The sequence below is a fragment of the Neoarius graeffei genome, chromosome 13 (genome assembly GCF_027579695.1).
Source record: "Neoarius graeffei isolate fNeoGra1 chromosome 13, fNeoGra1.pri, whole genome shotgun sequence".
Taxonomy (NCBI): Eukaryota; Metazoa; Chordata; class Actinopteri; order Siluriformes; family Ariidae; genus Neoarius; species Neoarius graeffei.
Genome location: NC_083581.1, coordinates 46,663,842 through 46,677,894, shown reverse-complemented (window position 1 = coordinate 46,677,894; position 14,053 = coordinate 46,663,842). Strand labels below are relative to the sequence as shown.

General features: G+C 42.2%; 1 protein-coding gene across 5 annotated transcripts in view; it reads left to right on the top strand.

Moving 5' to 3' along the window:
- The window catches only part of si:ch73-375g18.1 (kinesin-like protein KIF1C), a 41,263-nt gene extending 28,112 nt beyond the window's left edge, over positions 1-13,151 (top strand). For all 5 annotated transcript variants that reach the window (XM_060937882.1, XM_060937881.1, XM_060937880.1 and 2 more), the window contains 15 exons: positions 559-624; positions 818-896; positions 1,854-1,932; positions 2,189-2,331; positions 2,414-2,571; positions 2,652-2,731; positions 2,831-2,906; positions 3,068-3,147; positions 3,667-3,761; positions 3,842-3,925; positions 5,692-5,863; positions 5,969-6,041; positions 10,874-10,972; positions 11,167-11,703; positions 11,815-13,151. In XM_060937882.1, coding sequence (XP_060793865.1) covers positions 559-624; positions 818-896; positions 1,854-1,932; positions 2,189-2,331; positions 2,414-2,571; positions 2,652-2,731; positions 2,831-2,906; positions 3,068-3,147; positions 3,667-3,761; positions 3,842-3,925; positions 5,692-5,863; positions 5,969-6,041; positions 10,874-10,972; positions 11,167-11,703; positions 11,815-12,777 — 2,784 coding nt within the window. In that variant the 3' untranslated portion in view covers positions 12,778-13,151. The remainder of the gene's footprint in view (positions 1-558; positions 625-817; positions 897-1,853; positions 1,933-2,188; positions 2,332-2,413; positions 2,572-2,651; positions 2,732-2,830; positions 2,907-3,067; positions 3,148-3,666; positions 3,762-3,841; positions 3,926-5,691; positions 5,864-5,968; positions 6,042-10,873; positions 10,973-11,166; positions 11,704-11,814) is intronic.
- The last annotated feature ends 902 nt before the right edge of the window (positions 13,152-14,053 follow it).

The following is a 14,053-nucleotide window of genomic DNA, read 5'->3' as shown; positions in this document are numbered from 1 at the left end:
TTCGCTGTTAATTTATTTAAACTCTATCTGTTGACACCCAAACATTATAAAGCCTGCTTCCACATGATAACTACCAAAGATCCATAATGGCTGAGTCTATCGTCAGGTCATCTGACAGAAATTCACTGACGATAGCAACAGGGATAATGAAAGTGATTTTTAAAATGGGAGTTATGTCTGTCAGATATGTCAAAGAAATAGAACTTTATTCTTTAAAAATCTTTTATTGATATACTCAGTGTATTTTTAAATGACGTGCTGTTTTAGAAGACCAAATACCATATTTTCAATCTTGAAAATATTACCTCACTGAAAAAAGGACAAGAAAAATTTCTTATTTTGTGGGCAAGTGGTTAATGGATCCAGTTACGGTAGAATCTGCCACAAACACAAATTACCATCTGAATTAAAGGCTGTGTTCTAAATGCTAGCATTGGACAGAAGTGTAAGAACCCTAGATAGTGATAAAGTGTAGTTTGGGATGGACTTGAAGTGAGCAGGTGAACAGTGAGTCATGTTTTGTGTGTGTGTGTGTGTGTGTGTGTGTGTGTGTTTTAGGAAGGAGCTAACATTAATAAATCTCTCACTACACTGGGGAAGGTCATATCTGCACTTTGTGACATGGTGACACACACACACACACACACACACACACACACACACACACACACACACACACACACACACACACCTTTCAACAAATCTATCTATCTATCTATCTATCTATCTATCTATCTATCTATCTATCTATCTATCTATCTATCTATCTATCTATCTATCTATCTATCTATCTGTGTGTGTCTGTGTGTGTGTGTAGCAAAACAGCAAGAAGAAGAAATCAGACTACATCCCATACAGAGACTCAGTCCTCACGTGGTTACTGAAGGAGAATCTTGGTGAGAGAGCAGTGTGTGTGTGTGTGTGTGTGTGTGTGTGTGTGTGTGTGTGTGTGTGTGTGTGTGTGTGTGTGTGTCTGTGTGTGCGTGTGTGTCTGTGTGTGTGTTTAACAACATTATCTATGCAGTTTTGTGTGTGGCTGTATATGTGTGTGCTATGCGTTTTAAAAGTGTGTGTGTGTGTGTGTGTGTGTGTGTATGGCTGTATATTGCCGCTTTTCCACTACAAACGCGGCTGAGTCGGGCTGAGCCGTGCCGTGCTGAGTTGGGCTGAGTTGAGCTGAGTGGGGCTGTTGGAGTTGCATTTCGACTACAACCGCGCTGAACCGTGCTGGCTGGAAGTGGGTGGACACATTGGGTGGAGTTAGCGAAAGTGGGTGGACGTCACGTGATGTCGTTAAGCAGCGCAAACAGTGACATCAGTGAGCTTTTAAGCGGTAGTCTCACGACCCGAATAGTAAACAATAAACATGGAGGACATGGAGTCGTTAGTGTTGCTGGTCTTGGTTCTGTGGCTTGTAGTCACCGACAACGCCAACAGATACTGGCAAGAGCGTATAGATGAGGCGAGGCGCATAAGGCTTCAGAAATTCTCGTAATTTGTAATTCTCCTTCTTCCGGGTTTACAGTGTTTACAGATCCCAGCGTGCTTGCGGGGCGTGTGTGGGCATGTGAGGACACTCCTCCTCACCAATCAGTGCACAGGGGAGTGTCTCCTTACGCCCCCAGCCTCACTCGGCTCGGTTTGGCTCGCTTCAGCCCCACTCCAAAACGGTGCGAGTTTTAGGGGCTAAGCAGGGCTGAAGCGAGCTGAGTCGTGCTGTTCTTTGGTAGTCGAAACGCGAGCCGTGTCGGGCTGAAGTGAGCTGAAGCGAGCTGAAGTGAGCTGAAAAAGGGTAGTGGAAAAGGGCCATATGTGTGTGCTATATATTTTACAAATGTGTGTGTGTGTTACAGGTGGTAACTCACGCACTGTTATGATTGCTGCTCTCAGCCCTGCAGACATCAACTATGAAGAAACGCTCAGTACACTACGGTACACACACACACACACACACACACACACACACACACACACACACACACACACACACACACACTTTCAGCATGTAAGTGAAATTTCATGTGTAATGCATTTGATACTTACATGGAGTCTTTAGCCACACCCATTCTTCACCTGTTTTTGGTGTATTTGTTTTAAGTTGTGTGTGTGTGTGTGTGTGTGTGTGTGTGTGTGTGTGTGTGTGTGTGTGTGTGTGTGTGTGTGTGCGCGTGTGTGTGACTGTGTGTAGGTATGCCAACCGTGCAAAACAGATTCGCTGTAATGCCGTGATCAATGAAGATCCAAACGCACGGCTAATCAGAGAATTAAAGGAGGAAGTGAACCAACTCCGAGAGCTATTGCTAGCACAGGGTCTTAGCCAGCTAATCACTGGTACACACACTTATAAACACACACTTGTACACACACTAGTACTTACAAACACACCTGGTCATTTGTGTTTTCTCTTTGGCAGGTGCGGAGGTGAATAATAACAGTACCTGTTCAACACTAGCCACTGACTTTGCCCCTAAAAGTGCTCCAACAATCACAGCCCATGCCTCCTCCCAAGATATTTACCCCTCAGTTTATCAGGATGAGATCACACAGGAGGAGGCAATGGAAAGACTGAGGGTAAGCAGAGAGGTGTGACTTAATACATTGAAGATAAGCAAAGGGGTGTGGCTTGAGAATGAGAGTGTTTGTATGTGCAGGAAACAGAGAAGATTATTGCTGATTTAAATGAAACTTGGGAGGAAAAACTACGAAAAACCAATTCTATGCGTTTGGAGAGGTAACACACAGAGGTAAACTCTCTGTTTATATATTTCTAAAGTACAATGAGTCGGACTACCTCTGTGTGTGTGTGTGTGTGTGTGTGTTTCCTTGGCAGGGAGACTCTATTAGCTGAAATAGGTATGTCTATTAAAGAGGACGGAGGAACTGTTGGTGTGTTCTCACCTAAAGGAGTGAGTAGACAGACACATACACAATCACATGTACACACATTCATATTCATTTGTGTACTTTAATTACAGTTATGTTTCCTTTGTATGTGTGTGGATGTGCATGTATATATTTGTATACATTGTTTGTTTGTGTGTGTGTGTGTGTGTGTGTGTGTGCTCAGACACCACACCTGGTGAACCTGAATGAAGATCCTCTGATGGCTGAGTGTCTCCTGTATTACATTAAAGAGGGAGTTACCAGGTGTGTGTGTGTGTGTTAGAGGGGTATCTAGGGGTGTGGCCTATCAATAAGGGGAAGAAAGAGGGGTGTGGCCTATCAGTGAGGGATAAATGGAGGTATATGACTTGAGATATTGCAGCAGGTAACTAGTAATCTGTGGTTGGTAGAAGAGAGCAACTGGACTTGCTTGAAGATTCTTGAAAACGTTTCACCTCTCATCCGAAAGGCTTCCTCAGTTCTGTCTGACTAATAGGGAGTATCAGGTATTTATGATCCATGAGAGGATAAATACCTGATACTCCCTATTAGTCAGACAGAACTGAGGAAGCCTTTCGGATGAGAGGTGAAACGTTTTCAAGAATCTTCAAGCAAGTCCAGTTGCTCTCTTCTACCAACCACAGATTACTATGTACCTGGATGACTGAGAATCTTCACAGACATGCAGGTAACTAGAGGGATGGGTTTTAAGACTGAGAAGGGGTGTGTCTTAATGGTGTGGGTGAGGGTGTGGCTAAAGACCTGTGTTTGTGTGTCTATCAGGGTCGGTCAGAAGGAGGTGGATATCAGGCTCAGTGGGCCATTCATTATGGAACAACATTGTGTCTTTCACAGCTATACTGACAACCATGGAGAGAGTAAATATGTGTGTGGTTTCAGTGTTAAATACACAGTTGTTTCACACAATCTGTGTTAATTGAAAATTGCCGTGTTTCAGTTGTCGTAACTCTGGAGCCATTAGAAGGGTCGGAGTGTTATGTCAACGGCAAGTTAATTACAGAATCAACAGTACTCAGACAAGGTGTGTGTGTGTGTGTGTGTGTGTGTGTGTGTGTGTGTGTGTGTGTGTGTGTGTGTGTGTGTGTGTAACATTCTGTTCTAATATAGATATACAGTAAATGTTTTACTAACCCCATTTCCAGAAAAGTTGGGAAATGCAAGTTTCCAAAATGCAATAAAAACAAAAATCTGTGATTTGCTAATTCCTTTATTTAACTGACAAAAGTACAATGAAAAGATTTTCAGTAGTTTTACTGACCAACTTAATTGTATTTTGTAAATATAAATGAAGTTAGAATTTGATGCCTGAGACACACTCAAAAAAAGTTGGGACAGAAGCATTATTACCATTGTATTACATCACCTTTCCTTTTAATAACACTTTTAAATCCTATGGGATCTGAGGATACTAATTGTTGCAGTTTTGTAATTGGAATTTTTGTCCATTCTTTCTTGATACAATACTTCAGCTGCTCAACAGTCTGTGGTCGCTGTTGTCTGATTCTCCTCTTCATGATGCACCATACATTCTCAATAGGAGACAGATCTAGACTGGCAGCAGACCAGTCAAGCACACGCACTCTGTGTTTATGAAGCCACACTGTTGTAGCCTGTGCAGAACGAGGCCTGGCATTGTCCTGCTGAAATAAGCATGGACTTCCTGGGAAGAGATTATTGACTTGATGAATATGTCTCTCTAAAATCCCAGTATATGTCTCTTCACCAGTGGTACGTTCACACACATGCAACTCACCCATGCCGTGGACACTGATGCACCCCATAGCATCACAGATCCTGGCCTTTGCACCTTTCTCTGACAACAAACTGGATGTTTGTGTTCACCTTTGGCACTGAGAACTTGACATCCAGTTTTCCGGATGTCAGAAAACAAGTTGAAATGTACACTCATTTGACCACAGCATTATGTTTCCACTGTCTTTTGGTCCATCCGAGATGAGCTCGGGCCCAGAGAAATCGGCAGCGTTTCTGCATAGAATTGATGAATGGCTTCTTCCTTGCATAATACAGTTTCAGGTTGCATTTCTGGATGCAGCGGTGGACTGTGTTAAGTGATGATGGTTTTCTGAGGTACTCCTGAGACCGTGTGGCTATATTTGTCACATCAGCATGACGGTTTCTCAGGCAGTGATGCTTGAGGGCTTGAAAGTCACGCACATTAAACAGTGGTTTCCAACCTTGCCCTTTCTGCACTGCGGTGTCTCCACATTCCCTGAATCTTTTCACAATATTATGAACTGTAGCTTTTGAAAGACTTAAAATCTTGCATTGAGAAATTTTCTTGTTGAATTAACTAACAATTCTTTCATGAATTTTGGCACAAATGAGTGAGCCACGACCCATCCTGGCTTGCAAAGACTGAGCCTTTGGTGCTGCTCCTTTTATAACCAATCATGTTACCAATTAACCTGCTTATTATGGAATCTTCCAGAATGGTGTTACTTGAACGTCCTATAAACTTTTCAGTCTTATTTTACCTCTGTCCCAACTTTTTTGAGTGTGTTGCAGGCATCAAATTCTAACTTTGTTTGTATTTAAAAAATACAGTTACAGTGGTCAGTAAAACTATTGAAAATCTTTTCTTTGTACTTTTGTCAGTTAAATAAAGATTCAGATGAATTTAAAAATCACAGATTTTTGTTTTTATTGCATTTTGGACAATATCCCAACTTTTCTGGAAATGGGGTTAGTAGTTCTATGTATGAAAATCATATGCTTGTATTATGTTATGTGGTTATATTTTGCAATGTTTGTGTGTGTGTGTATTAGGTGATCGTGTGGTGCTAGGGAAGAGCCACGTGTTCCGTTTTAATCACCCAGAGCAGGCAAAGAGGGAGAGGGAACGTGGCACCACTATTGTCCAGCAGGGGGAGTGTAACGTCACACAGCAGGAGCTGATGGAAGAACAAGGGATCGAAATCAGAGAGGATGAGGAGACGAGGTAGACACATAGATGGAGAGATAATCAAAATAACAAAAATAAGAGAGATTTTCAAACAAACCAGATCTTGTCCTTCTCTTTCTCATGACTCTCTCATTTCTCCAGGTTGAATGACATGGAGCTTCAATACCGTCAGGAGAAAGAGGAAGCTGACCTTCTGCTTGAGCAGCAGAGACTGGTGAGTGTGTGTTTTAGTGAAATCTTATTTTAAATACTTACAAGGTCAAGTATTTCAAATCACCTTAGCCTTAAAAGTATTAATTATCGTTAGTATAGTTGTTGTAAAACTAGTGGTGAAAGTAATAATAAAACGGTGGTAAAACTAGAGGCAAACTTTCATAAAACTGATAAAACTTTAGCAAAACTTATAAAGTTAGTAAAAACTGGTCAAACTTTCGTAAAACTGATAAAAATGTGGTAAAATCTATAGTAAAACTGGTAAAACTGTGTTAAAACTAGTCAATATTGTTAAAGGCTGGTATAAGTTGCAAAACTGTAGTAAAAGTATGGTAGGAAAACTGATAAAACAAGTAACCCTGCGTTAAACATATAGTAAAACTTGAAACTGTGGTAAAAACCCAGATAGCAAACAATCACTGAAACTATGTTAAAACCAGGGACGTCACTAGGTTTGAGAGACAGGGGTAGCTTAGCACCCAGAGGAGAAAAGGTATTGTGCGCGCGCAGCGCGCGCCGAACATTTTTCAGAGCGCCTACTAAGGCTGTCAATCAATTCATTATTTCAAGAGCATCACACCTTGGGGACACACTTCCCACCATTTCTATTCTATTTTAAAATTGCTTTCATCATTTAATTGCTTGCTGAAGCAACTTCACCAGCTAACAAACCCAACTCAGTGGAAACCCGCACAGCGCCTGCTGCAGAATGCCCGCGTAGTTTTTTAAGTCCTACTAGCCTACCACTCGACGTGACGCTTGACACAGAGCCAATGAGGAGGAATCATAACGATATTAATAATATTGCATTAAACAATAAATAAGCAAGCAGAAACTGTTGTTCGGATTAACTTGCGTTCTTGATGGCTCATGTTCAGTGCTTTACTGCCTTTGTTTTTTTTGGGAAAAAAAATAAAAATATAAATAATTTAAAAAAGGGCAAAAAATATAGGGTGGCTTTGCCATAAGATAGGGTGGCTGGAGCTACCCTAAAATGGGTCTGGCGACGTCTATGGTTAAAACAACATTTTTCTGTCAACTTTAATTTCATTGAAACATTGTCAAACTCCAATGCTGGCTCTTAATCACTTTTGCACCCTTGGTTAATATTGAAATGTTGAAATCATAGCTAAAGAACAACAAGGCATCGATGGTATTTCAACCAATATTAAACCACAGCAAATTACTTTTAATGCTTTAAAATATTGTGAAAAAGTATGTCCTGCTTTATCTACAGCCAGGATAAATGTTATGAAGTATATCTATAGCCCTCTATTATTAAACATTAGGTTTTATCTAATATATAAAAGACAACAGACAACTTTACATCAGTTAAAAACAAATTTATGTAGTTTATGAAAACAAGTTTACTTAGATTAATTTTATTATTTGTGAATCCACTCCTACACTGTGTTGTATCCTGTCACACCCACTCAGTCTGGTTCATAGTGGAGCCATTTCTGAACTGTTTGCATGGGTAAAGGCAAATACAGAGACTGTCCTTACCCCATTTCCTGAGTCAGGGTATCTAAAACTAAAAAGAAGCAAAAAATAAAGTTATGAATTTCAAAAAAAAAAAGATTCAACAGAAATTGCACTTAATAGAAAAAGGTGCGTCGCGTAAGAAGCCGGGGCAACTTGCACAATGGTGTACTGAGCACGTAAGTACTGTACAAAGTGTGTAATAACCAAAATAACAGGCTACAATAGTGGTGATAATATAGGCTAGTGTTCAGTACCACTTTATACTGACTCTATAGCACAATGTCCAAGTTCCATTGGTAATAGGATAATTTCACTAGCAAAAAATCAAAATGCAAATTTTATTGTCAAAGATGTAATCCTGGGCAGCACGGTGGTGTAGTGAATAGCACTGTCGCCTCACAGCAAGAAACTTCTGGGTTCGAGCCCAGTGACCAACAAGGGCATTTCTGTGTAGAGTTTGCATGTTCTCCCTGTGTCCACATGGGTTTCCTCTGGGTGCTCCGGTTTCCCCACAGTCCAAAGACGACTTCTTCTTCTTCGGCAGTCCATCAATTTCGTTGATGACATCAGTGTAATGGGAGTTAGTTATTCTTTGCAGGCATGCCTATGAGCTATTAGGCCTGCATTTCTGCGGCAAAAACATCTACATCGGTGGCATTGAAAGCTTGTTCCTGTCAGTGACATGTGACGCGTTCGGTGCTTCTTGAGGTGCGATTCTCTCCGTTTTTCCTCCGCAGCTCTCTTGGCTCTGCTGATTTTCTGTCACCACTTCTTGCGGTCCTCAGCATCCTTCTCCCGTGTGTTGGGGTTGATTTGGCTGGTCTTCCTATGGCGTTTAAGTACGTCTTTGTAACGAAGCTTTTGTCCTCCTTGGTTCCTCTTTCCTCTAGCGAGCTCTCCATAGAACACCATCTTGGGCAGCTGAGTGTCTGGCATCCTTCTCATGTGCCCTGCCTACTTGAGTTGTGAGGCGGTGATGATCGCTTCTACACTCATGGTGTTTGCTCGTTCCAGAACATCGACATCAGGGATTTTATCTTGCCATTTAATGCCCTGGAGTTGGCACAGGTGTCTGAGTTGGGTTCGAGTGAGTTTCTTCAAGTGTTTTCGGTAGAGTATCATGGTTTCTGTGGAGTACAGCAGTACAGGGATAACAACAGTGTTGTATACTTTGATTTTAGCGGCGAGTTTGATGTCATGGCAGGACCATAGCCGCTTGTGCAAGGCACCGAAGGCTTTGTTCGCAGATTGTATGCGCCTACCCACTTCTAAGTAAGTGAAGGATTCAGTAAGTTTCAGTGCCTCGCCATTCACTTGTATACCTAGTTCAGGATCTGCTAAGGTGCTGTGCGGAGGTGGCTGGTAAAGTATCTCTGTTTTTGACACATTGATTCTAAGCCCAAACAGAGAAGCAGCGCTGGTGAAGCGATCAACAATCTCTTGCATGTCATCAGGGTCAGTTGCTACAAGGGCTGAGACATCAGTGTAAAGTAGCTCATGGATGCATATCTCTCTGATTTTGGTTAGGCTAGTTGGTGGCTCTAAATTCACCGTCGGTGTGAATTGTTGTTTGTCTCTATGTGTCAGCCCTGCGATGATCTGGCGATTTGTCCAGGGTGTACCCCACCTCTTGCCCATAGTCAGCTGGGATAGGCTCCAGCTTACCCGCGACCCTGTAGAACAGGATAAAGCGGCTACAGATAATGGATGGATGGATAAATTGACCGTAGGTGTGAATGGTTGTTTGTCTCTGTGTCAGCCCTGCGATGATCTGGCAATTTGTCCAGGGTGTACCCTGCCTCTTGCCCATAGTCAGCTGGGATAGGCTTCAGCTTACCCACGACCCTGCACAGGATAAGCGGTTACAGATAATGGATGGATGGATGTAATCCTGGACTGAGGACTGTATTTCATGAAAACAGTATGCATTTTATTATCGTGAAGGTACATGAATGTATAATGTTAGACGATGTAAATAAACTATAAACAGATATTAATATCCGATTTGGTACAATTCAACATTCAAGCATTAGATAAATAAATGCATGCTTCCCTGATATGGATTCACAAATGAGATGTGTGGGGTGCAGTAAAACTGGTCTCTCACATGATGGTCTCCCGGTCAACTATAAATCGATGCTCAATCAATTATAATCAGGACAACTATAAATCATTGTTATTCCAGTGTCACTGTCATTAACATTACTGTACTGTCGAGTTTCATCTGTATTGTAATGGTGATCCAGCATTTATTTAGTAAATAGATTTCAATCTCAACCATGATGATTCAGATGAAACATAAAATTTTCAGTGTTGTCTTGCTATCTGGGAATGTGGTAAAATTTGTGAAACTGTCGTAAAACTAGAAGCCTGTGGTAAAAAAAAAAAAAAATTGTGAAACTGTGGTAAAACTAAACCCGTGATAAAACTGGTAAATCTGGTAAAATGTGGTAAAACTATAGTAAAACTGTGGTAAAACTAGTAAAACTCTCATAAAATTCTAGCAGAACTGTGGTAAAAGTAGCAAAACTTTGGAAGAAGTTTGGCATAACTGGTAAAACTATAATAAAATTGTGAAAAACCATGCGTGACATGGAGTTGAAAGGGAAAATGAAGACGCAGGCTTGGAACAACTCAAAAGGTGCGCTTTATTTGCTGCAAAACCTCTCGTAAATCTGTGGTAAAACTATCACAAAACTGTGGCAAAAGCAAGAATCATGTGTGTATATACAATGTTGTGAAAAAGTATCCCCGCTGATTTCTTCTATTTTTGCTTATTTGTCACAATTAAATCTTTTAGGTTATCCAACTAGGTCTAATATAAGATAAAGATGATGTAAGTAAACACAAAATGCAGCTTTAAAATAATCACTCCATTTATTAAAAGTAAAGGGTTAATCAAAACTTTTTCACTCATGTGAAAAAGTAATTGTCCCCTCAAACCTAATAACTGGTTGGGCCACCCTTGGTGGCAACAACTACAATTAAACGTTTGCGATAACTCGCACTGAGTCTTTTACATCGCTGTGGAGGAATTTTTGCCCACTCTTCTTTGCAGAATTGTTTCAATTCAGCCACACTGGAGGGCTTTCGAGCATGAACTGCCCGTTTAAGGTCTTGTCACAGCATCTCAATTGGATTCAAGTCAGGACTTTGACTAGCTACTCCAAAAACTTAATTTTATTTCTTTTGAGCCCTTCAGAGGTGGACTTGCTTATACACCAGTGTTGCTTGATGCCAGTTATAATGTCCAGCCTTACGTTCCTTGAGGCTCTTAAATCTACAAACTTTTCAGGTAAGCACAATGCGTGTGTGTGTGTGTGTGTGTGTGTGTGTGTGTGTGTGTAGTATGCAGACTCAGACAGTGGTGATGACTCTGATAAGCGTTCATGTGAAGAGAGCTGGAAACTCATCTCATCTCTCAGAGAGAAACTACCAGCTAGCAAGGTGTGTATCTGTCTGTCTGTCTGTCTGTCTGTTTGTCAGTCTGTCTGTCTGTTTGTTTGTTTGTTTGTTTGTTTGTTTGACTTTATTTAGCTGCAGGAAACATTAACATTTGTGTGTGTGTGTGTGTGTGTGTGTGTGTGTGTGTGTGTGTGTGTGTGTGTGTGTGTGTGCGCGCGCGCACACCGTATGTGTAGGTGCAGTCTATAGTTAAGCGCTGTGGCTTGCCCAGCAGTGGGAAGCGACGTGAGCCTCAGCGTGTATATCAGATCCCACAGCGGCGACGTGTGGGTGTGTTTGACCCTGAGCATATGTCTCTCTCTGACCTGCAACTGCAAGCAGTGAAGGAAGTGTGTTATGAAGTGGCGCTTGCAGAATTCCGAAACACACGCCAGGAAATAAATGCCATGGCCATCATGAAGATGAACGAACTGCTGCACATACATGGAATGAGTATGGCTGAAGGGGGTGGTGCCTGGAGGCAGGTGGCCCAGGAAGTCTGGGACACAGTGGGTGGGGCCACAGAAGAAAAAGACAGAGTTAGCGGTGGAGTGGGTGGAGTTGGTGATGAAGGTGTCAGGGACAGAGGTGGCATGTTTGAGCTGAAGACTCACTTAGAGAAGCTGACAGACATTTTACAGGAAGTGAAGCAGCAAAACAACATGAAGGACGAAGAGATACAAGCACTCAGAGACAGGATGATGAAGATGGAGAGGGTCTTGCCTGTACGACAGGTAATACACATACACTGTCCGCATGCACACACAATCTCACACACATATACACACAATATGGACACACCACTATGCAGTAACATACTAATTTGTGTGTGTGTGTGTTTTCAGGATTGTGAAGCGTTAGAGAATCAGGGAATCGGAAAAATAAAGGCCAAGGAGGCAAATGAGAGGCGTGACCATGATAATGAGGGATGTGTGTCTCTTGATCTGCTGTCTAATAAAGAGCGACTTGTGCATCTGATGGAAGAAGACCCCGCCTTCCGTAGGGGGCGACTCCGCTGGCTTAAACAGGAACAGACACGATTCCAAAATCTGCAGCAACAGCAAATTGCAAAACAGCTGCGACAGACAGGGGGTGGAGGCAGGGCTGGGGAAGGAAGCATGGTTCACCTGCCGGGAACAGGGCGGTTCATCCCTCCACACGAGTGTAAGCTGAAGTTTCCCTTTAAGAGCAACCCACAGCACAGGCACTCTTGGAGCCCTGCCCATCATATAACCCCACCCACTGAGGAAGAGAGGAGGGAGGGGCCAAAACGTCGTTCCACGACAAATCATATCACTCCACCTCTGAATCACATGGTTCCATCAGCAATCCCCAGTCCTGCCCATGAGGTACCATTGTTCATCCTCCCATCTATGTTCCAGTTACCAGTTGCCATGGGAACCCAGCGCATGCACACTCCCTCCAGCAACAGTCACTTCCCACAGCATCAGCAGTGGCACTACAGGAGGAACTCTGTGGACAGTTCAGTCAGTCACCATGGACACAATTACCATGGTGACAGCAACAACCAACAAAGTCACTATCAGCGAAGGTCACCAAGCCCTATGGCAAGAGGGGATCCCCGAGATTACTATGGCAACCAGCAGCATCAGCACAACCGACCCCAGCAGTGTGTCCGCCCATTTCTGATGTACCAGGCCCTGCCCACTGCACACAGGCTGCCAAGCAACACACACAGTGAATATGCCCAGTGTGGCTGGGGGCGGAACCAAAAATACACCACACCCCCTCGCATGAGACGTCAACTTAGTGCACCTGACCTGGAGAACAAGCAAACACCTATCTAACTGTGTGAGTGAGTGAGTGAGTGAGTGAGTGAGTGAGTGAAACAAGTGGAGAGGAAGCAAATTTAAGGAATGGGGGAAAAATAAAAAGAAATGAAAAGGAATAAATATGTAGACAAAAGAACAAAAGAAAGCAACCAAGTGAAAAAAGCAAGTGGAAAAAGTGAAGTAAATGAATAAAGGAAACGGAGAGGGAAAAAAGGAGCAAGTAATGAAGAAACAACCAAACATGGAAAAAGAAAAAAAAAAGAGTAAATAAATGATCTCAGAACTTATGGTGGGATCTGATTTTTTTTTTTTACTTTGTGTGTGTGTTTCACAGATTTGTGATGAAATAAAATAAATAAAAATAAAAACTGTGTGTGTCAGAAACCAAATAGCTCTCTACAGAAGTGCACTATGTAGGGTACACTATCGGGTACACACTATATAATGCGCTTCCTACAGAACTAGTGTGGAATTTTTGCATTTATTTGTCTTTGCAGGACAGTTTCACAAAAATTACAGTTTCTTGAGATGAATATTTTTAGATAATTGTTTGCAAAAATGTAGTGTTTATCTGTCTCACAGTCAGGAAACTGGATATTCTGGAAAACATATTGTATCTTAAAGCATATACGCAGAACCATGGCCTCACTTTCGTTTATAAATGCCTTGAGATCTCAAGAATGGCATAGGAATAGTTTTAAGTGTTAACAATAAATCTAATATAGTAATTTTTACGATTAAAGTGATTCATATAGGTAGCGGTCTGAGTGAATGACCTTGACGTCCGTAACGTCACAGCAGGAAGTCTATCGGTCTCATCGCCATTTCCGCTATACTAAAACACAGAGCTGACTGCAACGCCGATCCTCCATTTTGAGCTAATTTATCGCCATGCCATGTAGATGTGTTGCTGGCGGGTGCAGCAACACGACAGAAGGTGGATTTACGTTGCATTCATGGCCCAAGAAGGTTCAAACTGCAAAGATTTGGACGCATTTTGCGAGAAGTTCTCAGGCACATTGGGGGCCTATGAAGTGGTCTCTCTTCTGCTCTGCACATTTTACTGAAGACTCATACGAGACCTCTGACCTGTTGAGGAGCGTTGGCTCTAAGCCTGTATTGAAACAGAAAAAAGAAAGAAAGCACAACTTTATTCATCACACTCTTGTGAAATTTCCTCTCTGCATTTAACCCATCTGAAGCAGTGAACACACACATGCACACACACGTGAGCAATGAGCACACACACATACCCAGAGCAGTGGGCAGCCATGCTAACAGCGCCCGAGGA